A 22,692-nucleotide genomic window follows, 5' to 3' on the forward strand; every position below is an offset into this window, starting at 1 on the left:
TACATATCTCCTATATTTTACATATTCACAGTGGTGTAGGGTATCATATAGTCGGCCCCGCCCGACTATGATCCTTTCCTTACTGGTTAAAATTTCGCTCCGATCGGAATATTACTGCGATCTACAGGACTGCTGCAAAGTCGGGTAAAAATGTGTGTTTGGTCCATTTCACACCTTTCGATCATAACCAACATCTGATGGGGTCACTTCTGGTCGGAACCCGACCTCTCCACAAAATTTCGTGACGATCGGTCCAAAATTGAGGCCTGGAGTTTTATTAAAATTGTTAATGGATGGACGGACACACATAGCTAGATCGCTTTATCCCGTCAAGATATGAAAAAATGGCAAGGGGAGGGGGTCTACGACGAATACTTCGCGTTGTTACACGAATATTGGACAAAACAGACTTATAATACCGTTTCCACATTGTTTTGTAAAGTATAAATATTTTATTTTAAAAACGGCCGTAAATTGTAGGAAAAGGTCGTAAGTCCCAACAAAAATGCAAAACTGTACAAGGAGAAGGTCGTAAGTCCAAAGACATCCAATTATCTTCCAAACGCGACGGAACTTTATCAAACAAAGTACAGGTATTGAAGCGGAATAAATACACGAAAAATACTGCCTTTACCACCATAATAAAATCTTTAATACAGAAAGCGCTGGAATGTTTTTTCTTCCTCCTGAAAAATTTATTAAGAGGGACTTACGACCTTTTCCGACGGAACAGACGATTTATTTTCTTATTTTTAAAGCATTAAACTATAAAAAAATTGCAAAACCAAATTTTCAAACGAATATTTTAGATACATTTTTCTAAAACGTACAATTTTGATGCAAATTTATTGATTACCGCTGTACATTTGCATCATTCTTGAATATTCCAGGATGTCTTTATTGTGAAACAAAATTACTTGTCTGACCTATTTTATAAATAAAGATTTGTCCTATTAACACAAATAACTTTATCTCTCTCGCAGGCATGTTGCATATTCTCCCGGTATCATCTCTATTACAGAGAATTCAGAAATTAATACCGGGATATTTCAATACTGACATGCGCATATACATCAAAACAACATGAAATGACAGAAGTCCCTTGAAAAGCAACAAAGACACAGGATAACGTCATAACAATGGCAATAGAAGTGTGAAGGAAAGTATTAATAACGCTGAGAGCAATAACAAATAAAAGCTACTACAAACAAAAAAGCTTTACTTGCCAAGCTATTAACATTGAATGTCCTTTGTCCTGTGAATTAGTTTGCCAGACCAACGCACAGAAAGCAGTAGTAGCACCGCGCACGGGCAATCATTAACATTCATTCAGAAACGCATACATACACACACATTTCTTGTGTTGATTTTATATATTTTTTCTTCGCCCTCACCCAAAGTTTGCATTGTGAAAAAATAAAAGACAATTTTAACTAAACAAAAATATTGAAAATTCCACAAATTTTAAAAAAGAGTAAAGAGAATATAATAAAAATATAAACGACAAAAACGAATTTATATGTTATAGCTTTTCGATTAAAATGTGGCCAAGTTTTTGTATTATTGAAAAAAGTGCTTAAATTATTAAATCGTTATTGCAAGTGTGTTAGTGTAATTAATTTTCATTACAAAAATCAAAATCAAAGTTCAACAAGTCGTAAATATTTAGGGAAATTATATAGCAAACGTCGTTCAGATCGATGATAATTCAGACTATCAACGTTTTCTCCTTTGGTGCCTAGCCGAAAACAATACCAACTACCCACCTAACCAGCCAATTACCCTGAGCAACTACTATTTGCGTATTTTAAAATACTAACAAAAATTAAATGAAATTGAAAATATAAACACAATTCCCACTTTAAAAAGGAAATATTATCTAACACAGCACAAATTTCCCAGAATAACCGCAACACAAAATATAAAGCAATCGAACGAACACCCACAACCTGTTAAGTCATTCAAGCCCAACGCAAACGACTATAAAATAAACTTTATAACTCCCACACCTTAAAACACAAACAAAACCTGCAAACACTTTAACTTAAGATGGGTCGCCGCAAGGATAAACCACGCCTTATACCCGAACAGGATAAAAGGATATGCCGCGCTATATGCCTCTGCCAATTGACCATGGTCCTTTCCTGTGTCTCCATTGTTTATTTGAGTGTGGCTATTTATTCACCCTCCTTCAAGTAAGTTTTGTTATTGTATTGTTGTAATTAATGTAAAAGCCGACAATGGTTGACAATGTGTGGTATTGTTTACATGACGTAAGGTGGGATTTTATTAAATTGCATTATGTACATTTTCCGAGCGATTCGGGAATCTTGAATAAAATTTGTATTACAGACAAGAACAACAATGCGTCGGGACGAATCAATTTAACCACAACTCACTTCAAACCAAATTGTTAAAAAAAAAACAAAAAAAAAAGTCATTAAGTTCGGCCGGGATGAAGTTTTTATACTCTCCACTAAAAAAATATTTTTAACTAAAAGAGAATAATTATTTCCTCTCCTGTCCACAATTTTAGGTGCAAAAATTTTTGTACCACTTATACCAGAAATTTCTAATTACCTAATCTAATCTAAACAAGTGAAAAGACGATAAGTTCGGCCGGGCCGAACTTTTTGTACCCTCCACCATAAAATATTCTTAACTAAAAAGGAAAATTAGTTTCCTTTAATCTCCAAATTTTTGTGTGCAACAATTTTTCGATGCCTAAATTTTCTAATCTGATCTAAAAAAATTGTTCAGTCAGGTGCTACCTTTATATTGGGGTATGTCAAAGTGTGGACCTATATTGACAATTTCTAGTGAAAAAGTTTTGTGTCTGCAGGGAACTTAAGATGTCACAATGTCGTCAGTGCCGTCAAACAATACAGCTAAAACCTTCAAAATACCGAAAATTGGGAGATACTCTTATATGGGGGCTTTACCAAAACATGGACCTATGTTGATAATTTTATGTGGAGAAGTTTCGTGACTGCAATTACGGGTAGTACAGTCAATCAATATAGCTAAAACCTTCAAAATACTGAAAATCGGGAGATACAGTTATGGGGGACATGTACGAAAACATGGACCAATATTAACAACTTTTGGTCGAAAAGTTTTGTGCGGAAAAGAAGCTTCAAATGTTAAACTACGGCAAGTTCGGTCAAGAAATAAAGCTAAAATTCTTACAATACCGACAATCGGGAGATACGTTTAAATGGGGCCTATAAAAAATGGATCCCTATTGACAAATTTTAGTGAGAACGTTATGTTACTTCTGTGAATGTTAAAACCCTCAAAATACCGAAATTCGTGACCACCGTGAATCACAAATGTCAAATTAAATTGTTAAAAATTGTAGCTGTGAATGTTAAAATCCAAGTAGTTCCGTCAAACAATGTGGCTAAAACCCTCAAAATACCGAAATTCGTGACCACCGTGAATCTCAAATGTCAAATTAAATTGTTAAAAATTGTAGCTTAAATCCTCAAAATACAAAAAATCGGGAGGTACCTTTATATGGAGAGCTACACCAAAACATAAACCAATGCTGACGGTTTTTGGCGGAGAACTTTCGTGACCACTGAGAACCTTAAATTTCAAATTCGGTTAAAAATTGTACCTAAATTTCTCAAAATACAGATAATCGGGAGGAACCGTTATATAGGGGCTACACCTAAACATGGACCTATGTTGACAATTATTGGTGGAGTAATGTTGTGACCTCTAAGACCCCAAATGTGAAATTACAGCTAATTCGGTTAAAAATTGTAGCTAAAACCCTCAAAATACCGAAAATCGAGAGGTACCGTTGTATGGGTGCTATACAAAACAAGTAAAAACGGCGTTAAGTTTGGCCGGGCCGAACTTGTTATACCATCCACCACAAGTTGTATTGAAGTTTCAAAACGTCGATCTATACCGACAAATTTCAGACGGAAAGTTTTTAGACTCAATGAAGACTATATACCAAATTTCCTATATTTCGGTAAGAGAATGTGGCTAAAACTTAAAAAATACGGAAAATCAAGAAGTACGCTTCTGTGGGGATATAGGAAGACGTGGACCTATTCTGATAATACTCTTCTGGAATATTTTAAACCTCTTGGAAAACTAAATAACGAATTTTAGCCATTTCGGTTGGATATTGACGTCACAATCTTCAGTATTACGAAAATCGGGAGGTACCGTTCTTAGGGGGCAAGATCGAAACGTGGACCTATACCGAAGAATTTTAGTCGGAAATGGGGAAATATGAAAGCGTGGACCTGTACAGATAAATTTCTGGCGAACAGTTTTATATAACATAGAAGACTAAATACCAAATTTCAGCCATTTTGGTGGAATATTGAAGCCACAACCTTCAAAATACGGAAAATCGAGAGATACCTTTCCAAGGGGGATATATGAAGGCGAGGACCTATACCGACAAATTTCGCGGGGAAGTTTGAGTATCCCCAACGAAGTCTAAATACCAAATTTTAGCCATTTCGGTGGAATATTGACGCCACAACGTTCAAAATACCGATAATCGGGAGGTACCGTTCTATGGGGGCTATATGAAGGCATGGACAGATACCGACAAAGTTCTGGGGGAAAGTTTTATACCACCAACGTAGAAAAGTTTTTTACCCCTAAAGAAGACTACGTACCAAATTTGAAGCTAAAACCTTAAAAATACCGAAAATCGGAAGGTACCGTTGTATGGGGGCTATATCAAAACGTGGACCGATATATCCCATTTTGAATACCAACCATCCTGCAAGTAATAAAAACTTCTGTACCAAATATTGACTCTCTATCTTTAAAATTGCGAGCTGTATCTTGATTGCAACAGACAGATAGACGGACGGACGGACTATTTTGATAGTTTGTCGAAAATAACAACAAACAAATCGTCCACGGGGCTGTGTGTCTATTTTAGATTCACTTTGGCTGTTTTGTTGTGATGTGTGTTTACTTTTTAGCGACAGACAATTTCATACCAAAAATATAGCAAAAATCAAAAACATTTTAAAAATAAATGACTTCCCCAATAAAACGGTGAAAGATCTCATCAACCAGGTTCGATGCAAAAAAGATAATATGGACCAAAAACCGCCAAAGATATATAAACGCGCGACATATGTTCCAGGCTTTTCAGAAAGATTTTCTCACTCCAATCTATATGACAAAGAGCACATTCAATTGGCACTAAAAAGTACAAATACAAATAACAACTTTTTTAGCCGTACGAAGTCAAAAGTTCCTCCGGAAGACAAGTCTAACGTCATTTATAAAGTGAAATGCAATGGTGACGGGTCCAACATATGCCATAAGGTATATGTTGGGAAACAAAATCAAAACTAAAAACTAGGTTAAGTGCACACAAGTCGGACCAGAAAGCCAAAAACAGACCTTTAGAACAAAAAACCGCACTCGCAGCCCATTGTGCTCTTACAGGACACACTCCTAACTTTAAAAATTTGGACATTTTGACTCAAGAAAATAACTACACGCGAAGATTTATGCTAGAATTGCTCCATATAATAAATGTTCCGGTAGAAAAACGGATGAATTACAAGACAGACACAGACCACTGTGCACAAATCTATAGAAACTTGATAGAAAAACATCAAAAAGTTTAGTTGGAGAATATTTGTGAAAAGATGAGGAAGTTATTTCTAGTGACTGCAAAATAGAACAAATGTAATTATTGTGTTAAAAACTAATTTTGTTAATCTATACTTATAAAAGAGTTCAGTAATGATGACTCACTGACTCACTGATTCACTGACTCACTGATTCACTGACTCACTGACTGACTGACTGACTGACTGACTGATAATCAACGCCCAGACTAAACGGCTGGAGCTAGAATCTTGAAATTTTGGGTGAGGTCACTCATGGTCCGAATAGGTCAGATAAGGCTCGGTTTTTGGAAATTCGAACTAGAACAGTACGAAAAGTACTAAAAGGTACTAAATATGGACCCTTAGTATTAGGCAAACGCGAAGAGCTAGAATTCTGAAATTTGGAATGAGGTTCACTGATGGAGAGTTAGAAAGGTGTACCAAAGGGTTTTTGGAAATTCGAACTATAAGTGTACGAAGAGTAATAAAAGTTACTAAATTTAGTACCATTTGGTATAACGTGAACGGACAGAGCTAAAATCTTGAAATTTGGAATGAAAATCAAGGTTTAGAAGATAAGTTGATATTAGGAGGTGGTTTTGAAAATGTGTACTCATGTGTACGAATAGTACTAAATAGTACTAAATTTGGTAAAATGTGAATTTGGGCGAACCGATAAAGTTGGAATTCTGAAATTTGGAATTACTATTACTGTTGGAGTGTAGGTTTGAGATATGGAGGTAGTTTTCGAAATTCGTACATATGGGTACGGAAGGTACTAAATAGTACCAAATAAGGTACAATTTGGATTTGGGGGAACGGATGGACCTGGAATCCTGAAATTTAGAATTAGGATTACTGTCGGAGTGTAGGATAGAGGTATTTTGGAAATTCGTACTTTTGGGTACGAAAAGTACTAAATGGTACCAAATTTGGTACAATATGAATTTAAGTGATCGGATAGAGCTGGAATAGTGAAATTTGGAATTAAGATTACTATTGGAGTGTGGGATTGGTATACTTTTGGAAATTCGTACTTATGGCAACGAAAAGTACTAAATGGTACCAAATTTGGTACAATTTGGATTTGGGTGATCAGATACATTTGGAATCCTGAAATTCGAAATAAAGATTACTTTTGGAGTGTTGGATAGAGGTAGGTTTGAAATTCGGACCTATGGGAACAAAAAGCACTAAATGGTACTAAACTTGGTACAATTTGGATTATGGTGATCTGATGCAGCTGTAATTCTGAAATTTGGAATTAAGATTACTGTTGGCGCGTAGGCTTGAGGTAGTTGTGGATATTCGTACTCTTGGGTACGAATAGTACTAAATAGTACCAAATTTGGTACAATTTGGGTTTGGGTGAACGGATATAGCTGAAATTCCGAGATTTGGAATAAGGAGTACTATTGGAGTGTAGGATTGATAAAGTTTTGGAAATTTTTAGTTATGGGTAGGAAAAGTACTAAATAGTATTAAATTTGGTACAATTTAGATTTCAATGTTGGGATAGATTTGGAATAGTGAAATTCGGAATTAAAATTGCTGTTGGAGTGTTGATAGAGGTAGGTTTGGAAATTCGTACTTTGGATACGAATAGTACTAAATGGTACCAAATTTGGATTTGAGTTATCGGATGTATCTGGAATTCTGAAATTCAAAATTAAGCTTATTGTTTGAACATAGCACTGAGGTAGTTTTGAAAATTGGTACTTATGTGTACGAAAAGTACTAAATGGTACCAAATCTGGTACAATTTGGATTTGGGTGAACGGATATAGATGGAATCCCGAGATTCGGAATAAGGATTACTGTTGGTAAATAGGATTTATGAAGTTTTTGAAATTTTTAGTTATGGGTACGAAAAGTACTAAATGGTACCAAATTTTAATTTATGTGATCGGACACATTTGGAATCCTGAAATGCGGAATTATTGTTGGAGTGTTGAAAGAGGAAGGTTTGGAAATTCGTACTTTGGATAAGAAAAGTACTAAATGGTATCAAATTTGGTACAATTTGGATTACGGTGATCGGATGCAGCTGTAATCCTGAAATTTGGAATTAAGATTACTGTTGGCGTGTAGGATTGAGGTAGTTGTAGAAATTCGTACTCATGGGTACAAAAGTACTAAATGGTACCAAATTTGATACAGTTTGCATTTTGAACTGATATTTTATTTTAATTTATGTGATGTTGATGTTGGAGTGTTGATAGATGTAGGTTTAGAAATTCGTACTATGAATACGAATAGTACTAAATGGTACCAAATTTGGATTTGAGTTATCGGATATATCTAGAATCCTGAAATTCGGAATTAAGCTTATTGTTTGAACATAGCACTGAGGTAGTTTTGAAAATTTGTACTTATGGGTGCGAAAAGTACTAAATGGTACTAAATTTGGTACAATTTGGATTTCGGTGATCTGATGTAGCTGCCATACTCAAGTTTGGAATTAAAATACCTGTTGAATTGTAGGATAGATAAAATTTTGAAAATTTTTAGTTGTGGGTAGGAAAAGTACTAAATAGTACTAAATTTGGTACAATTTGGATTTGAGCGAACGGATAGAGTTGGAATCAAGAAATTTGGAATTAAGATTACTGTTGGAGTGTAGGATTGAGATATGGAAGTAGTTTTTGAAATTCGTACTCATGAGTACGAAAAGAACTACATTTTGTACAATTAGGATTTGGGTGAAATTATAGCGCTCGAATCCTAAAATGTGGAATTAGGTACACTTAGGGGTACGAAATGGTTCCATGTGTGGTACAATTTTGTATTGGTTGAACGGATAGATCTGGATTCGTGAGATTTGGAATTAAGATTACTGTTATCATTTGCTTATAACGTCCGATTTACACAGGATTTGGTACAATTTGTTATTGTGTGAAGGGAATTTAGGAGGAGGTTCGTATTTATGCATTTACATGTAAAGTACTAAATAGTTCTATAATTGGTTTTGGGGGAACAGATAGAGCTGGAAATGAGGATGGCGGTTGTTGGGTTAGGCCGTATTTGCGATGAGAACCTCAATTAAAATATCTCAAAAAATGTGGACTGCTCTTGATGTGTAGGCGTGACGAAAATCGGACTAAAGTGGTACGTATTAGTACACAAAATGTTTCCACCATACTATATTATATATTGTTTATTTGTTTTGTATATTTAACGCATACGAAGTAGCGGGCACTTTGCTAGTGTTTTTATATAGCAAATGTAATTTGTTCTTTTTAAAGATTAAATCCCTGATGATGGTTGTCGGAGACGACCGAAATATCGGAAAATAAAATACTATTAAAAACAAAATAAAATGTTTTTAATTTACTGACCTCAAGCCAAACTAAAACTTATAGAAAACTTCAGTCCAAAGGTCAACTATAACCATACAACAAATTTACTTTTTATTTTTAAAGTAAGCCCAGATTAATCACAGATTTGTTGTTTTTAAATTTTAAAAACAACAAGTTTTTAAAGTGGTTGTAGTTAAAATTGATTTTCTTTAGGGAAGGGCAGAGAAGACTAGTTGGACTCATCAGTTCCCTTAGTTCTTTGTATTGAAACAAAGAACTCTTCCCCAATTTTGTTTTTGTTTCAATACAAAGAACTAAGGGAACTGTTAAGTCCAAGTAGCGTTGGACGAAACTAGTCTTATCTGCCCTTCCCTAAAGTAAATCAATTCAAATACTTGTTGTTTTTAAAATTTGAAAACAACAAATCTGTGATTAAGCTGGGCTTACTTTAAAAATAAAAAGTAAACACATATCACAACAAAACTGCCAAAGTGAACCATTCCACTTTACTATAAAAAAAGTTCCGAACAAACCACTTGTATTGTCTTTTACCTTTAATGACTAAAAATTGTATTTCATTTAAATTTTAAAAATGGTCCCGCACAAACCACTTTTAATTTTTATGATATATGAAATAAATATGATGATAAAATTAGTGCGAGACAAACGATCATGCTATTTTAGTTATGTCGGGTGCTCTTATATATTTTTTTCAGTTAAATATCTGCTTTACAGTGACTTCAAAAAATTTTCAGAAGTTCTGTAAAATTAAAACTTTAAAAGCTTTTTGTGCGGAACCTTTTTCATTGAATCACTTTATAATTAAGATTTTGTGTAATCTTAGGTAAACACTCATCAAAATATCATACAGGGATATGAGGTTGTAAAACAGTCATAACCCTAGTATATACCTTTCATACGGGCAAAATGTGCCTCATCGAAATAATGTTTTTAGACCCCAAGTATGTTGGGACGAAATCCGTTTCAGACAATTTGGAGTCGATGTAGCAATGTCCTTCCGTCTGGCCGTCTGGCAGGCTTTTTCGCACGATAACTCTCGGACGGATCAACCGGTTCGAACCAAATTTTGGGTAATATTTTGTCAAACTTAGTTTAAGTTCCAAAGTTCAAAATGTTCTTGAAGAGAGTGTCCGATTTGGTCCATACTTTACATATCCTAATATATCTTCCAGATATAGATCAGGTTCGAATATGAGATATATTTGTCCACTCCTTCAGGTAAATTTCGGATAAGTTCACTTTAAGACCTGCTCTCGGATCACTTTGATTTTAATTGAAGCCACTTGCATTCGCTGCTTCAAATACGACGATAAAAGTATTTTTCAGGGACAAGTCCATACTTCTTGAGAAAACAGCCCGAAAGGTGTAGAAATCCCCTATGTCACCATATGTAGTGGCTGGAGAGCACGAAAACTCTCGAACTGATCAATCGAATTGATCCAAAATTTGACCTTCCTCATATTTTCTCCAAGCGTAGTTTCAGTTTGAAAATGGTATGCACGGGGACAACCAAAATAGTTTACCTTCTAAAATGGCCCATATCGGACCTCTCTTTAGGTACCTCCCCCCCAAAAGTTCAGCATTTGTGTCTAAGTGCACAAAGTTTGAAGATCCTTTGGATCGGTGTAGACCGATGCATTGTGGTCCTGTTTACAGCGATATTATGTTTTCCTTGAACAGGTCCATGATTCCTCGCATACTGGTCCAAACTGAAATTACTAAAGTTCAGCATTTGTGTCTAAGTGCACAAAGTTTGAAGATCCTTTGGATCAGTGTAGACCGATACATTGTGGTCCTGTTTACAGCGATATTATGTTTTCCTTGAACAGGTCCATGATTCCTCGCATACTGGTCCAAACTGTAATGACTAGTGGGCGCGATATCTATCGGAAAGATGTAACTCCCAAAATAAGATCCGGGCCATTTCTTTAAGTACCTCCTCCGCAACACTTTTGAACTTTAATCCTAATCCACGCCCATAATTTTGAAAACCCTCTAAATACATAAGTTTTTTTTTTTGGAAAAAAGTGTTTCAATTTATATAGGCTGAGGGTATATCTCTATCGGCAAAGCCTACTGATACTTTTTTACTTGTTACAATAGATGTCGCGCACACCAGTCATTTCAGTTGGTCACCGTAGAGCTTAGAGCTGACATGGTGGTGGTTTGATTACCAGGACAGGCGACATAAAATGTTCAACTGTGGCAAAATGCAGCTCAGTGTAATGTTGGCGACATATCCTGAGTATTTCAGCCATGTAGTAGTCAGCCATATCATTGAGTTAATATGAATCGGTACGCATTCATTGATATGTGAGAAGTCTCTCTTGTCCCTTCTGGGATGTTTGTGTGACAATTATTATTATGTCAGGAAGCATGGACTTACCCGCAAAAAAACATATTATTGCCGTAAACAGGAGCAGAAGAAGTAGCATCGATATAAATTTCCAAAAGATCTACGAACAGACCCCAACCTGCACTTAAACAACATTTTTGAACTTTTGTGGGGGCGGTACCCTAAGGAGAAGACCCATATTGACAATTTTCGGAGTTAAACCAATGTTGGACAAAATATTAGGAGATTCAAAGTTTGGACCAAATCGGTTGCTCGGTTCAAGAGATATCGCGCGTATTATTTTACTGACATTTTTTGAATTTTAGAGGGTACAGGAAGGAGAGCAGCGATATGAAAAGTTTGGACAAAATATGTTGGACCGAATAGGCTAATCCGTTCTAGAGTTATCATGGGCTCCAATCACTACCCATGGTGCCGTAAAGGCCGTTTTAGAGCTTTCGGATCATTTTTTGACGAATTATGGACTTATGCCTGAAAAAACTTTTATCATCGTAATGGGGGGACCGAGTACCAGAGAAGTGCGCAAGTAGCTGATTTTGACACTCATAAGCCACATGCTAAAAAACAAGCGCATGTGCGGCTTGCTACTCTAAAAAATAAATGCAAGTGTTGATTGCCATTCTCAAAATATGTACGAGTGTGGCTAGCCACTCAAAAAATAAGTTATTTAAAAATGGATATTTTTTGACACTTGCGTATGCTTTGCCAAGTAGTTTTAAATACGCAATAACATTTTCTGTCTTACTTTCTTGCTCATTGCACATCAAGTATTGTTTTCAACCCTTTTAATTCAACCGATTGTCTCGTGCTCTCCGAGAGAGTGAGAGCTAAGATAATTTTCTAAAACTGATTTTCAAACGTTTAAAGAACATGCAAAAGCACACATAGCATTCCAACCAAATAAAGAAAAGCATAAACGAAACAACAACAAATAAAATTACAATTTTTTGTTGTGTTGTGTGTGTGCTTCTACTTGATAACCCAGCTAACATTTTTTTCCGAATTCTTTGCGAATTCGGTCAGAATCTCTGCACAAGTTGCCGATTCTGATGCCGAATTCTTTCCGAATTCGGTACAAAAGTTGTATGGACGTGTCCACCGAAATCGGAAAGAATTTTCTAAGAAAATTCTAACAAAATATTAGAGTTTCGCAACGAATTCGGTCCGAATTCGGAAAAAAATTCTGGAAAATTCGGTGGAAAATTTAGATTTTTTGAAGAAACTCGGTCCGAATTCGGAAAGAAATTCTGGAAAAATTCGAAGAAAAGATTAGATTTTCTGGAAAAAATCTGATGAAATTCTTGGCCGCTGACGTTTTTGATATTGACACACAACACAGAACAAATCCCCAAACTCAGAAACAATTCTCTTTTAATTCCCTATTTATGGATGATTCTAATTTCAAACTTCCTAATGATTTTCCCTCTTGTTATCATTTTGTGATTAATAGTAGAAGAATGTGCACGAGTATGTTAAAGCTATCAACACTAGCTTGAATTATTATATGTTGCATTTATATTAAAACAATTCAAAAACTGTATATGCGAATTTTATAAAAAATCACTTTGTTTTTCGACAACAATCGAACAAAAAGATCCGTTAGAAAATCGGTTAGACATCGGAACGAATTCGGAACGAGGTTCTTAAGGTTCTTCAGAAAATGTGCAGAGATTCTTAAAAAAAAGTTTTAGAAAATCGGTACAATTTCTAGAAAAACATTAGAGAAATCGACAAATATCTAAAATATATTCAGAAAATTTCGGAAAAAAATCGGAAATCAGAGCCCTCGGAAAAAATTGTTAGCTGGGAAGCCAATTAGCAAACTATCTACGATTGCGAGTTTTGTATACAGTGCAAAATATGATGGACACTTGTTTTACTTATTACGCACAAGCAACGGTCTTGATGCGTCGTAAGTATTTTTTGTGGTGGTGGAAAAAATACCGAGTGCAAGAAAACACATGCGTTAAAAAAGCAAAAGGCCCAACAAACTTGTGTGTGCTCAATTGGCTTACGAGGGCAAGTAACTCATTGATGATCTCTGCCGAGTACAACCTGTTGCAAGGAAAATCAAAACTATTCGAGAAGAGGTCTTAAACTGCACTTTTCCGAAATTTTGTGTGAAAGGTACTCAAGGAGTGGACCGATTAAGTGCATATTTGAATCTGATCTATGTCTGGTAGAAATATTGCTTTGTGTAAAGTATGGACCAATTCGCTTACTGCCTTTGAGAGTTATCGTGAGCACCATTTTTGAAAATTTTTGGACTTTTGTGGGAGATGTACCCAAAGGTGTGGACCAATATGGTCCATTTTCGCACTTAACTAAGTTTGTACAAAATATTACGAATGCCAAATTTTGGACCGAATCGGTTGATCCGTTCGAGAGATACCGTGCGCTCCAGCCAGGCAGTCAGACGGGCGGACATAGTTAAAACGACTCCAAATTGTCTGAAACAGAATTCGTCCAAACATATTTGGGGTCCATTATTTCGATGAAACACATTTTGGTCGTCTGAAAGAGATACACAAAGGCTAAGGGTATATAAAACAAGTAAGCAAAGGTTATAGTCGCACGGGGCCGACCATGTGATACCCTACACCACTACCCCTGGGAATTAGCTTTTAGCAAATCAAAATGCTTTTATGGAACAAATAACCTTATTTTAAGAAATAACTTTGTCGATTCTGCCACCTTATCACATTAAGCTTAGGACCTACAGTTTATCGCCGAGTCCGAACGGCGTGTCCTAAGACACCACTTTTAGAGAAGTTTTAAATGGCTGAGATACTCAGAAAATGTCGTCAACATTACTGAGGTGTATTTAAAAGTTTGATGTTACCTTGCCGGAGAATCGAACCCACGACATTCTGCGTACAAGGCAGATGTGAAGTTAAAATATAGCTCCACACAATGCAATAATATTAAAAACGAAGATACGTAATGATGTATCCGAAGTCTATTCTTGAAAAATCAAAAAATGTTTTGACATATCTAATAGGGTGCCACCGTGGTGCAATGGTATGCACACCCGCTTTCACTCTGAATGCCCGGTTTCAGTTCCTAGGTCAGGCCACATGAAATTTTCAACGGTGACAAAATTTCTGAGTATTTCAGCCATGAAAAGCTTCTCTACATGCAGTGTCTTAGGCCACGTCGTTTGGACTCGGCGATAAGCAGTTGTTGTTGTAACAGTGTTTGTTATTATGTTTGTATGTTCGTTCTTTTGTTCAATCTGGCTCTGGGTCTATCTCCAGTTCCACGAAAGTGGCTGCTTCGATGGGATGTAACCACAGATCCACTGGAGTTAGATGAGTAGGGTTGGCTGGGCAGTTGAAAAGGTGTTTTGTGTCGTGCGGGCCCATGCCACATACTGGGGATGTTTTGCACGGCGTGGTCGATTTCCGCCCAATAAGAATTTAGGCGACTGCAATATCCCGAGCGTAATTGAGCCAAAACTACTCTAGTTTGTCGTGGCAGTTGACGCTCCTCAACTGCAATTGATGGGGGATATATTTCGAGGACTTTATTCACACTATAACTGCTTAAGGCCTTGGCAACTGCATCCGTGTGAATACTATTTAAACCTGCTTGATACGCTTGTTGATCTAGGGGTTCTCTCCTGTATCGTTGGACCTCTCCCTCTAGAGCATAGATATCCTTCCTGATTTGCCTTATGTGCCGGGCCTACCCACAAGATGGTAATTGGGATGGCTCACACGGTATCATCCAAGCAGGTACTGCAACGAAAGCATCTCATTGTGTTGCTTTACTGAAAGAATCTTTGCCTCCTCATGTAGATGGTCCACTGAAGATTTGAGGAGGCACCCTGTTGCTGTTCTCAGGGCGGCATTCTGGCAAGTTTGAATCTTTTTCCAATTCGTATCACACAATCTCGGGGACCAGACTGGCGCCGCATAGCTTACCACAGACCGACCTATCGCGTTATATGTGGTCAACAAGGTTTCTTTATCTGCACCACAAGTGCTGCCGGCTAGGGACTTCGGGACCTTGTTCCTACTTTTCAGTTTGTCGCAGATAACTGTGGTGTGCGCGCACGACCTGAAAGTAGTGTCGAATGTGACCCCTAAAATTTTGGGGCAGTTTGTGGTCGGAATTCTGCTACTGTCGACCACGACATTCAATTCTCTTCCAAACTGCGCTGTCCATGAGGTGAACAGAGTGGCTGTTGATAAACATAAACAGTAAACAACAATAAACAGTAGGTCCCTAATCATTGAGCTAGTATGAATCAGGGTGAACTCATTCATATTAGAGAAGCCCCCCTTGTCCCTACTGGGATGTTTATGGAACAATTGAACACTACAAATGTTATATACAAATTTTCAAAGGGAACATTGTGAGTATATTGAAGATCTATCGTCCAAAACAGTGCATTTGGAAATGAACGCGATTTTGTGCTTTTTAGGGTATTTCGAAAATAGTTCTTTGTCAATATATATTGTGATATCAAAAATATATTTTAACCGGTAAAAAGCAACTAATAATGAGTAGAAATACAAATAATTTGCATGCAAACAAATTTATGACTCCCATTTTGAAACAAGGTAGCGAAGCGACACCATGCTGCAATATACATATGCATAAAAAATTCAATTGGACAATTAATATGCTAGGGCACCACGTAATTTGCAATAATGCTGGGAATTTCTCTATCATGATAGAGACAAATTGTAGCATGGGAGGAAAATGTTGTATTATACACAAAAGCTATTATATATTAGGCAGTAGGCCCGTTAGTTACCCAGGAGACACATTATTGCAATTTGCATCAGGGGAAAGGTCAGTACTTCTTTTTCCATATGTAGGCTACTTTCCTGGTATATGCCCTGCAGGAAATAAAATATGGACCAAATTTTAAATTTTTATATTTTATATACAAAAGTACTGGCCCATTTAACCCACTAGATAATATGAGATCATTATCCAAAATTGTAGGCATGTTCTTCGACCTAAACTCTTACATCGTACAAAATCTCGTGACTATTGATCTATAATTACGACCTCTAGCGTGTTTCTGATTACACTACAAACAAATAACTGGATTTATTAGGCTGTAACTCTGTTATATTAATACGTACATAAGTCAACATAATTGAAATCAATGGAAAGGTGAAGAAATATTTACGGAATGTATCTTCCAGGAATACATATGTAAGCTGTATATTAAAAATTTTCACAATTTTCAAACAAAAGTTGTGGTCCATTTAACCCTCTAAATATTATCTGATCACTATCTCAAACTGCAAGCTTCTTCTATGTCATATACTCTTACCATATTTAAAATTTCGAGGCGATCGGACTATTATTGCGACCTACAGAGCAGCTACAAAATCGGATAAAAATTATGTTTTTGGTACATTTCACCCGCTAAATATTTCACGATCATCATCAATAATAATAGGACTGAATCCGACCTCCATGCAAAATTTTGTGACGATCGGTCGATAATTTCGGCCTGGAGTTTGATTACAATTTATAATGGACAGACGGACGGACACATCTCAAAATCGCTTTATCTCATCGAGATATGAACATTGGTATACCACATTGGGGGTCTAGGACCGATATTTCGCGGTGTTACATGAATTTTTTCCAAAACAAACTTACAATACCCTTTCCACATAGTGGTGTAGGGTATAACAATAAAAAAGCATAAAGTTCGGCCGGCCCAACCTTTTACACCTTCCATCATGATCTAATACGGAATATTTAGTTTCATTTACGAAAGTACCCATGCCCTTAATTTGGGGGGAAAATGTTCTTTGACCACTGGGAACTCCAAATACCTAATATTAGTTAATTCGGTTAGCAAAAATTTGAAAATACCCGAAATCGGTCGGAACTGTTATATGGGGGCTTTTGGTGTAGGAGTTTTGTACCACTAGGAACCATAAATACCATATGATATCAAATTTTGATCGTAAATGTAGATAAAAACACATGTAATCTTTATTTATTGTTATCTTTATTAAGACGAAGGTCATTATTTATGAAAGTATTTAATTAATTGAAGTAATCGAGCTAACATGACCTAAGGAGTTTGTATTGAAAAAGTGAATTCTAGTGAAGTCCCACACAATCAACCAATATGCTACGATCGTTTTGCTGTTCATCAGGCATATCGGATGTGAATGGCTAGAAGAAAAATCGTTGGTACCCTTATAAGGGGCCATAACAACAAATTATAATCCCATTTCGATAGGATTGAGGTTTCCAAGCAAAATCTTGAAAACCTAAAAAACCCTAAAAATGTGAACTTTGACCGCGATTTATTTAAAAAGCGCTACTGCGATTTTACTAATTTTTTCTCATCTATGAACAGTGTAGTTTCAGAATCCGCAAAAACTTCCCAGGTGTAAGTTACTTTTATTTAAATTCGTTTCAGGCGCACCGTGTTTAGCAACATATTTCAAACAAAAATATTAAAATATCTCTACCCGTTCCATAGTTTCAGACTTCGGGGCAGTAAAAGACTAACAACTTCAGCAAGATTTTACTTAAGGAATTTCTCAAGCTTCTGACAGCAGGGTTGCCACTTGTTACATTCATTAGTCTTACGAAACTCAAGGTCGTAAATCAATTTTTAAACCCTCAGCATTGGTGCATGAAAGAAGGTGATACAATAATACCAACTGATGTCTTCATTTGCTGTCAAAACATATTTTTAATAAAAAATAAATAACAAATATTTCGCTTCCATAAAGAATATACAAAATTTTTATTTAAACATCGCGAAGAATATTTTACCCTATTCTTCTACCTTTTGTGGATAAATCGCGCAAACAAATTTGACAAAAAAATGGAGACTGAGGCCTGAATTCGCCTTTTAGATCACCTTGTTAAATTCGCCTTGTCCTCAGAGTTGTGGCTGAAAATGTGCCCCATCGAACAAATGGTATTAGAATCCGTTTCTTTCTGGCTTTTTGCACAATAAGTCGCGAAGATAGGGACCGAATAACACTTCTTGCAATATTTTTAAAATATTTCTTTTAATCATACATAAAGTTCGAAGATGGACGAATTTTTGCTTAATTCAATCATTTCACGACTTGCAGCTGGGAAGAATACTAAATCAATTCTATTGTCCCATGTTTTTGATTTATTTTCTTACAAAGTAAATTAATTCTAATTATGTTTTTCTATTGTTTGTTTGAGAGGCTTAAATAAAAAATCCTTGGTTTCAATATCCAATTTCAACAGTTTAATTAAATAAGAGGATAATCAGATGACATGTGAGTGACTTCTCCTTGGCCATAACGTTCGAATTTATACATATACATACATACATACATACATACATACATACGAACAAACTGAGAGCAAATATTTATTTTATAGCAATTTCTTTAAATTTACATTTAATTTTTTTCATTAAAAAACTACCATTTCGTTCTTTTGCAGAGCCTTCAAGTCCGGCTTTGAACTGGATCCGGTAATGTGTCAAACACACAATTCACAAATGCCCGACAGCCATTGTGACTGGGCATCGTGCGGTGAGTGGTGTCTAACTCGTACCAGTGGCTTTTGTCCTCAAATACATTCAATAGTTCGACGCAATGGCACCGATGTACAATTTAATAATTGTTCGAGGAAATTTTTTTCAAAAACGACATGTCCAATGGTAAGTTGTTCATTTGTTTACTTATTTCCCAAAAACAACCATACACTGGAAGACAATGGAGAAAGAAAGGACAATGACAAAGCCAGAACAGTTAGAATGACATATGTACATAAATATATAAATCGATTATTAAGTGCAATGTTTGTGTGCTGCGGGAAACACGTCCACACAGTTGGTGTCAATACAGTTTGTTAAAATTTTCTTGTTCTGGACTATAAAGGAAGAGTTAGATTGCGTTTATACCAGCGAAATTCCTCTATTGGACACAACCCTGCAAACATTTTCTATAGCTTGCTTAAAGGAAAGGTCACCTAAAAGCGATTGTGGCATCTGCTACGACAGACGCATTTTTATCCAAAAAGATAAAAATGACTAAAGAAACTGTTCCACTTTTGCGGCCCTAACTGGCTTATCGGTTCCGTCACCAAAATTGGCATTGACGAAAAAAGAAAATTTATTTCTTTTTTGTTTTATTATTATAATTGTAATTTTTCGTATTATTACTTATATTTTAATACTACTTTACAAGCTTAGGAATTGTCGTGACCCGGGACTAGAACCCGGTTATGCAGAATGCCAGCCGAGCATGCTATCCATTGCAACACCGTTCCATATAAGCACTGTTCCTTTACGTGCAAGAATCTTCAAGTTTTACCACTTTTTACTCGAAAAGCGTTCCTTTACTTCTGACACCATACAATTCATATGAGAGCAGTTTACAACTTTTGCTACTTTTGCCGGTTTTACCATTTTCAATAGTAAAGGAACAAACCAATAATGTTCAGATAGACTAATGATTTTTATATGTACAGAGTGGTACAAAATAAATAAATGTAAACAATCGATTTCTATACCCTCCACCAGGGACGTACGCAGGGTCGAACAAAATTTTTTAAGCTACCGTAACTAGTTATTATATTTTTTTCTCATAAAAAATTTTGTATATTTGAAGATTTCAAATTAAAACTTATATTTTCTTAAGTTTCTGAACAGCAAATGTACATCATTAACAAGTTTTGTAAGAAAATATTTTAAAAATTTTTGTTTGTAAGCTGTTTTTGAGAGAAACTTCCAATGAAATCTGAATTACTTCTTCATTTCATATCATACCACTATCAAATGCTAATTCCTTAATGAATATACCCCATGTCTATTACACTGTACAACACAAAAAAAAAATACAAGATAATTCGCCCAGATTATGAAAGAGGACCGAAAAAAAGAAGATACGTGTATAGGCGTTTTGAAAGTTTACGTCGAGATGTAACCTAAATAGGCGTGGGAAGTTCCGCCGATTTCTACAGGTTTTGAAATATTCGACATTCGATTCCTTGGAATCCTTGCATTTCAGGTATAAAGTGTCTTTCGCAATATTACGAACAACAATGCGGGGTATCTTTTTATGAAAAAAATTAACCCTCATGCGAGTCACTAAAGGGGTCTTTTTGGTCCATTTTTTCAAAAACGTTTAAAAAGTCCTTTAAAATGATATCGTATCAGATCAAAATATTCTACAAAATTATTTGTCATTAAATTTTACTATATGTCCCCGAATATACCAGAACTCTAAATCGTACCTAAACGTCAGCAATCTGCCAAAAGTAAAATCACGTTTAATGTTGTACTTTATCTGAGTTTATTAAGTTTTGTCCCACAAAACTTCATTCTAGATAGAAGACGTCAAAGACAAAAATATTCTCCATCAAATTTCAATATAAGTCGCCGAATAAATGAAATCTGTATTTACAATATATATATATAAAGAAAATATATACATCAAATTTGCCAACAAAACACCCAAATATTTTTTGAATAAATTAGTTTTGTTCTTTTTTCGGGTTGATGCATGAAAGTAACATAAAATTTAGTTTCAGACAAAAGTTGTTAAAAAAAAATTTACACAAAATTTCACTATAAGTCCCAGAACAAACTATATATCTAAAGGTAGAGTTACATTAGGCAAATATTTGCTCCAGCGACCGGCCTTGTGCGCTTACTGAGAGCAATTGAGCATAAATTCAATGTATTATTAGCACTCACTTGATCTCAGTAAGCGCACAATACCCGTCGCTGGAGCAAATATTTGCCTAATGTGACCTTACCTTAAGTAAAACACTTTGTTAAGAAAATGACGTTACAAAATGACGACGGTGGTCAAATAAAAAGCTTATGGGCGCGGTAACTATCGAGAGGAGTGCCTCTCAAATAATTATTAGTAAATAATTATGTGGGGTTCAATAAGGATCGATTGTTATTTGTCAAAACTATATAGAACTAAGTCCATCAAAGTGTTTGTCATCGAGTCCAAAAACTTCTAATCGAACAATTAAGAAAACAAATTATAACGGTTCTTTTGTAACATAATATTAAAAGTAAAAATAATACTGGTATCAGAATCTATCTCTTTCGGTAAATAACACTGTGCAACATTTTTAAGGTAATCTTGTGCAAATAATTTGAAGTGAGGATTTTTTGAAAGTACAGACCCAAAGTACAAAAGGCCTAGTTCCGTTTTGTTGAGTCAGATACAGCATGGCCCCATCTAAACATTGTTATATATCGACTTTTTAAACAACTCGGGGCTATATCTCTGAAACCAATGCAAATCTTGGAGAAATGAAAAAAAAAATAAATTTTATAATATATCTAAAAATTCCATAATTTGTATACATTTCGCACCATATCTCCAAAACTGTTAAATTTTTCTTAATGTTTTCATTTGGAAACATATCAACGACAACCACAGCCGATATTCTTAAAAATTAGGCTAAGATCACCGAAATGGTGAAAATTTTGCTATAGCAAAGACAACGGCAATTCTTTGTGGTTGTAAAATTCTTCGATAAACCATAACGTGGACCTGTATGATTAAAAACTTCAATATACTTCAATAAATTTTACATGGCGACATTACCGAACGTGGCCCGATATTGTCTATTTTCAATTCTAAATATCCCGCTCTGTAAATATTTAAAATTGTATCCTTAGTCCCAATTTACATTAAACGATTTTTCTTGCGGCAATTTTTCTCGTTCTCTTTTAAACTTGCCTCTTGCGTTTATACAGGCAATTCTGTTTCTGCAAGTTTTGTTTTCAAAACAATGAAAATAATGTCAAAAACGAAAAAAGGAATTGTCTGAAAATTGGCGGTACGAGCAATTTTTTCCACTTCCATACCCGTTACGTGTCTCTCCTACAAACTGAGACTTGCCGCAAGTAAACTCGCCTGATGTAAATTGGGACTAAATATTATGAATTCTTTCTATTGAATTTATATACTTTGTACCATTGTTTCATATAAAATGTAGAATAGAATATGTGCCAAAAATTTCCAGTCCATCGGACAAAAATTTACCGAGATATGAGCTTTCGAAGGGAAACATTTATTGTGTTTTGTATGTAAAAACTAAAAAACGTCTTTTCTTCGAAGTGGCACTTTATATGTTTTTGTGGGACTATTGTACACATAAATCATGTGCTTAACCGAGAGAGTGTTTAAAAAAACTGCTGACGGAGTCAGAAAAAATATCAATTTTGTACAGTGTTTGGTTTTTGTTAAAATCGAAATTTTGATTTAAACTGTTCAAAATTTTTAAAAATTGATTTTTAATGCCTTTTCGATAATGGACAAGATTATTAGGTTCGTAATGATCCCACAAAAATATATGCTGATCGGTTTATTCTTTTTCAAACTACAGTGGGTACCGCAAACTGCTTTAGTAAAAACAGTGCTTTATAAGCGGGCATTTGAACGTAAGA

At 35.4% G+C, this 22,692-nt stretch overlaps 1 protein-coding gene across 1 annotated transcript in view; it reads left to right on the forward strand.

The window, feature by feature from the left end:
• Positions 1–1,241: 1,241 nt before the first annotated feature.
• The window catches only part of Teh4 (tipE homolog 4 phospholipid transfer protein), a 56,180-nt gene continuing 34,729 nt past the window's right edge, over positions 1,242–22,692 (forward strand). Inside the window, exons 1-2 of the mRNA XM_073981708.1 lie at positions 1,242–2,195; positions 18,714–18,933. Coding sequence (XP_073837809.1) covers positions 2,050–2,195; positions 18,714–18,933 — 366 coding nt within the window. The 5' untranslated portion in view covers positions 1,242–2,049. The remainder of the gene's footprint in view (positions 2,196–18,713; positions 18,934–22,692) is intronic.

Source organism: Musca autumnalis, unplaced genomic scaffold (genome assembly GCF_047663935.1).
Source record: "Musca autumnalis isolate F117 unplaced genomic scaffold, ASM4766393v1 scaffold_4, whole genome shotgun sequence".
NCBI classification, from domain to species: Eukaryota; Metazoa; Arthropoda; class Insecta; order Diptera; family Muscidae; genus Musca; species Musca autumnalis.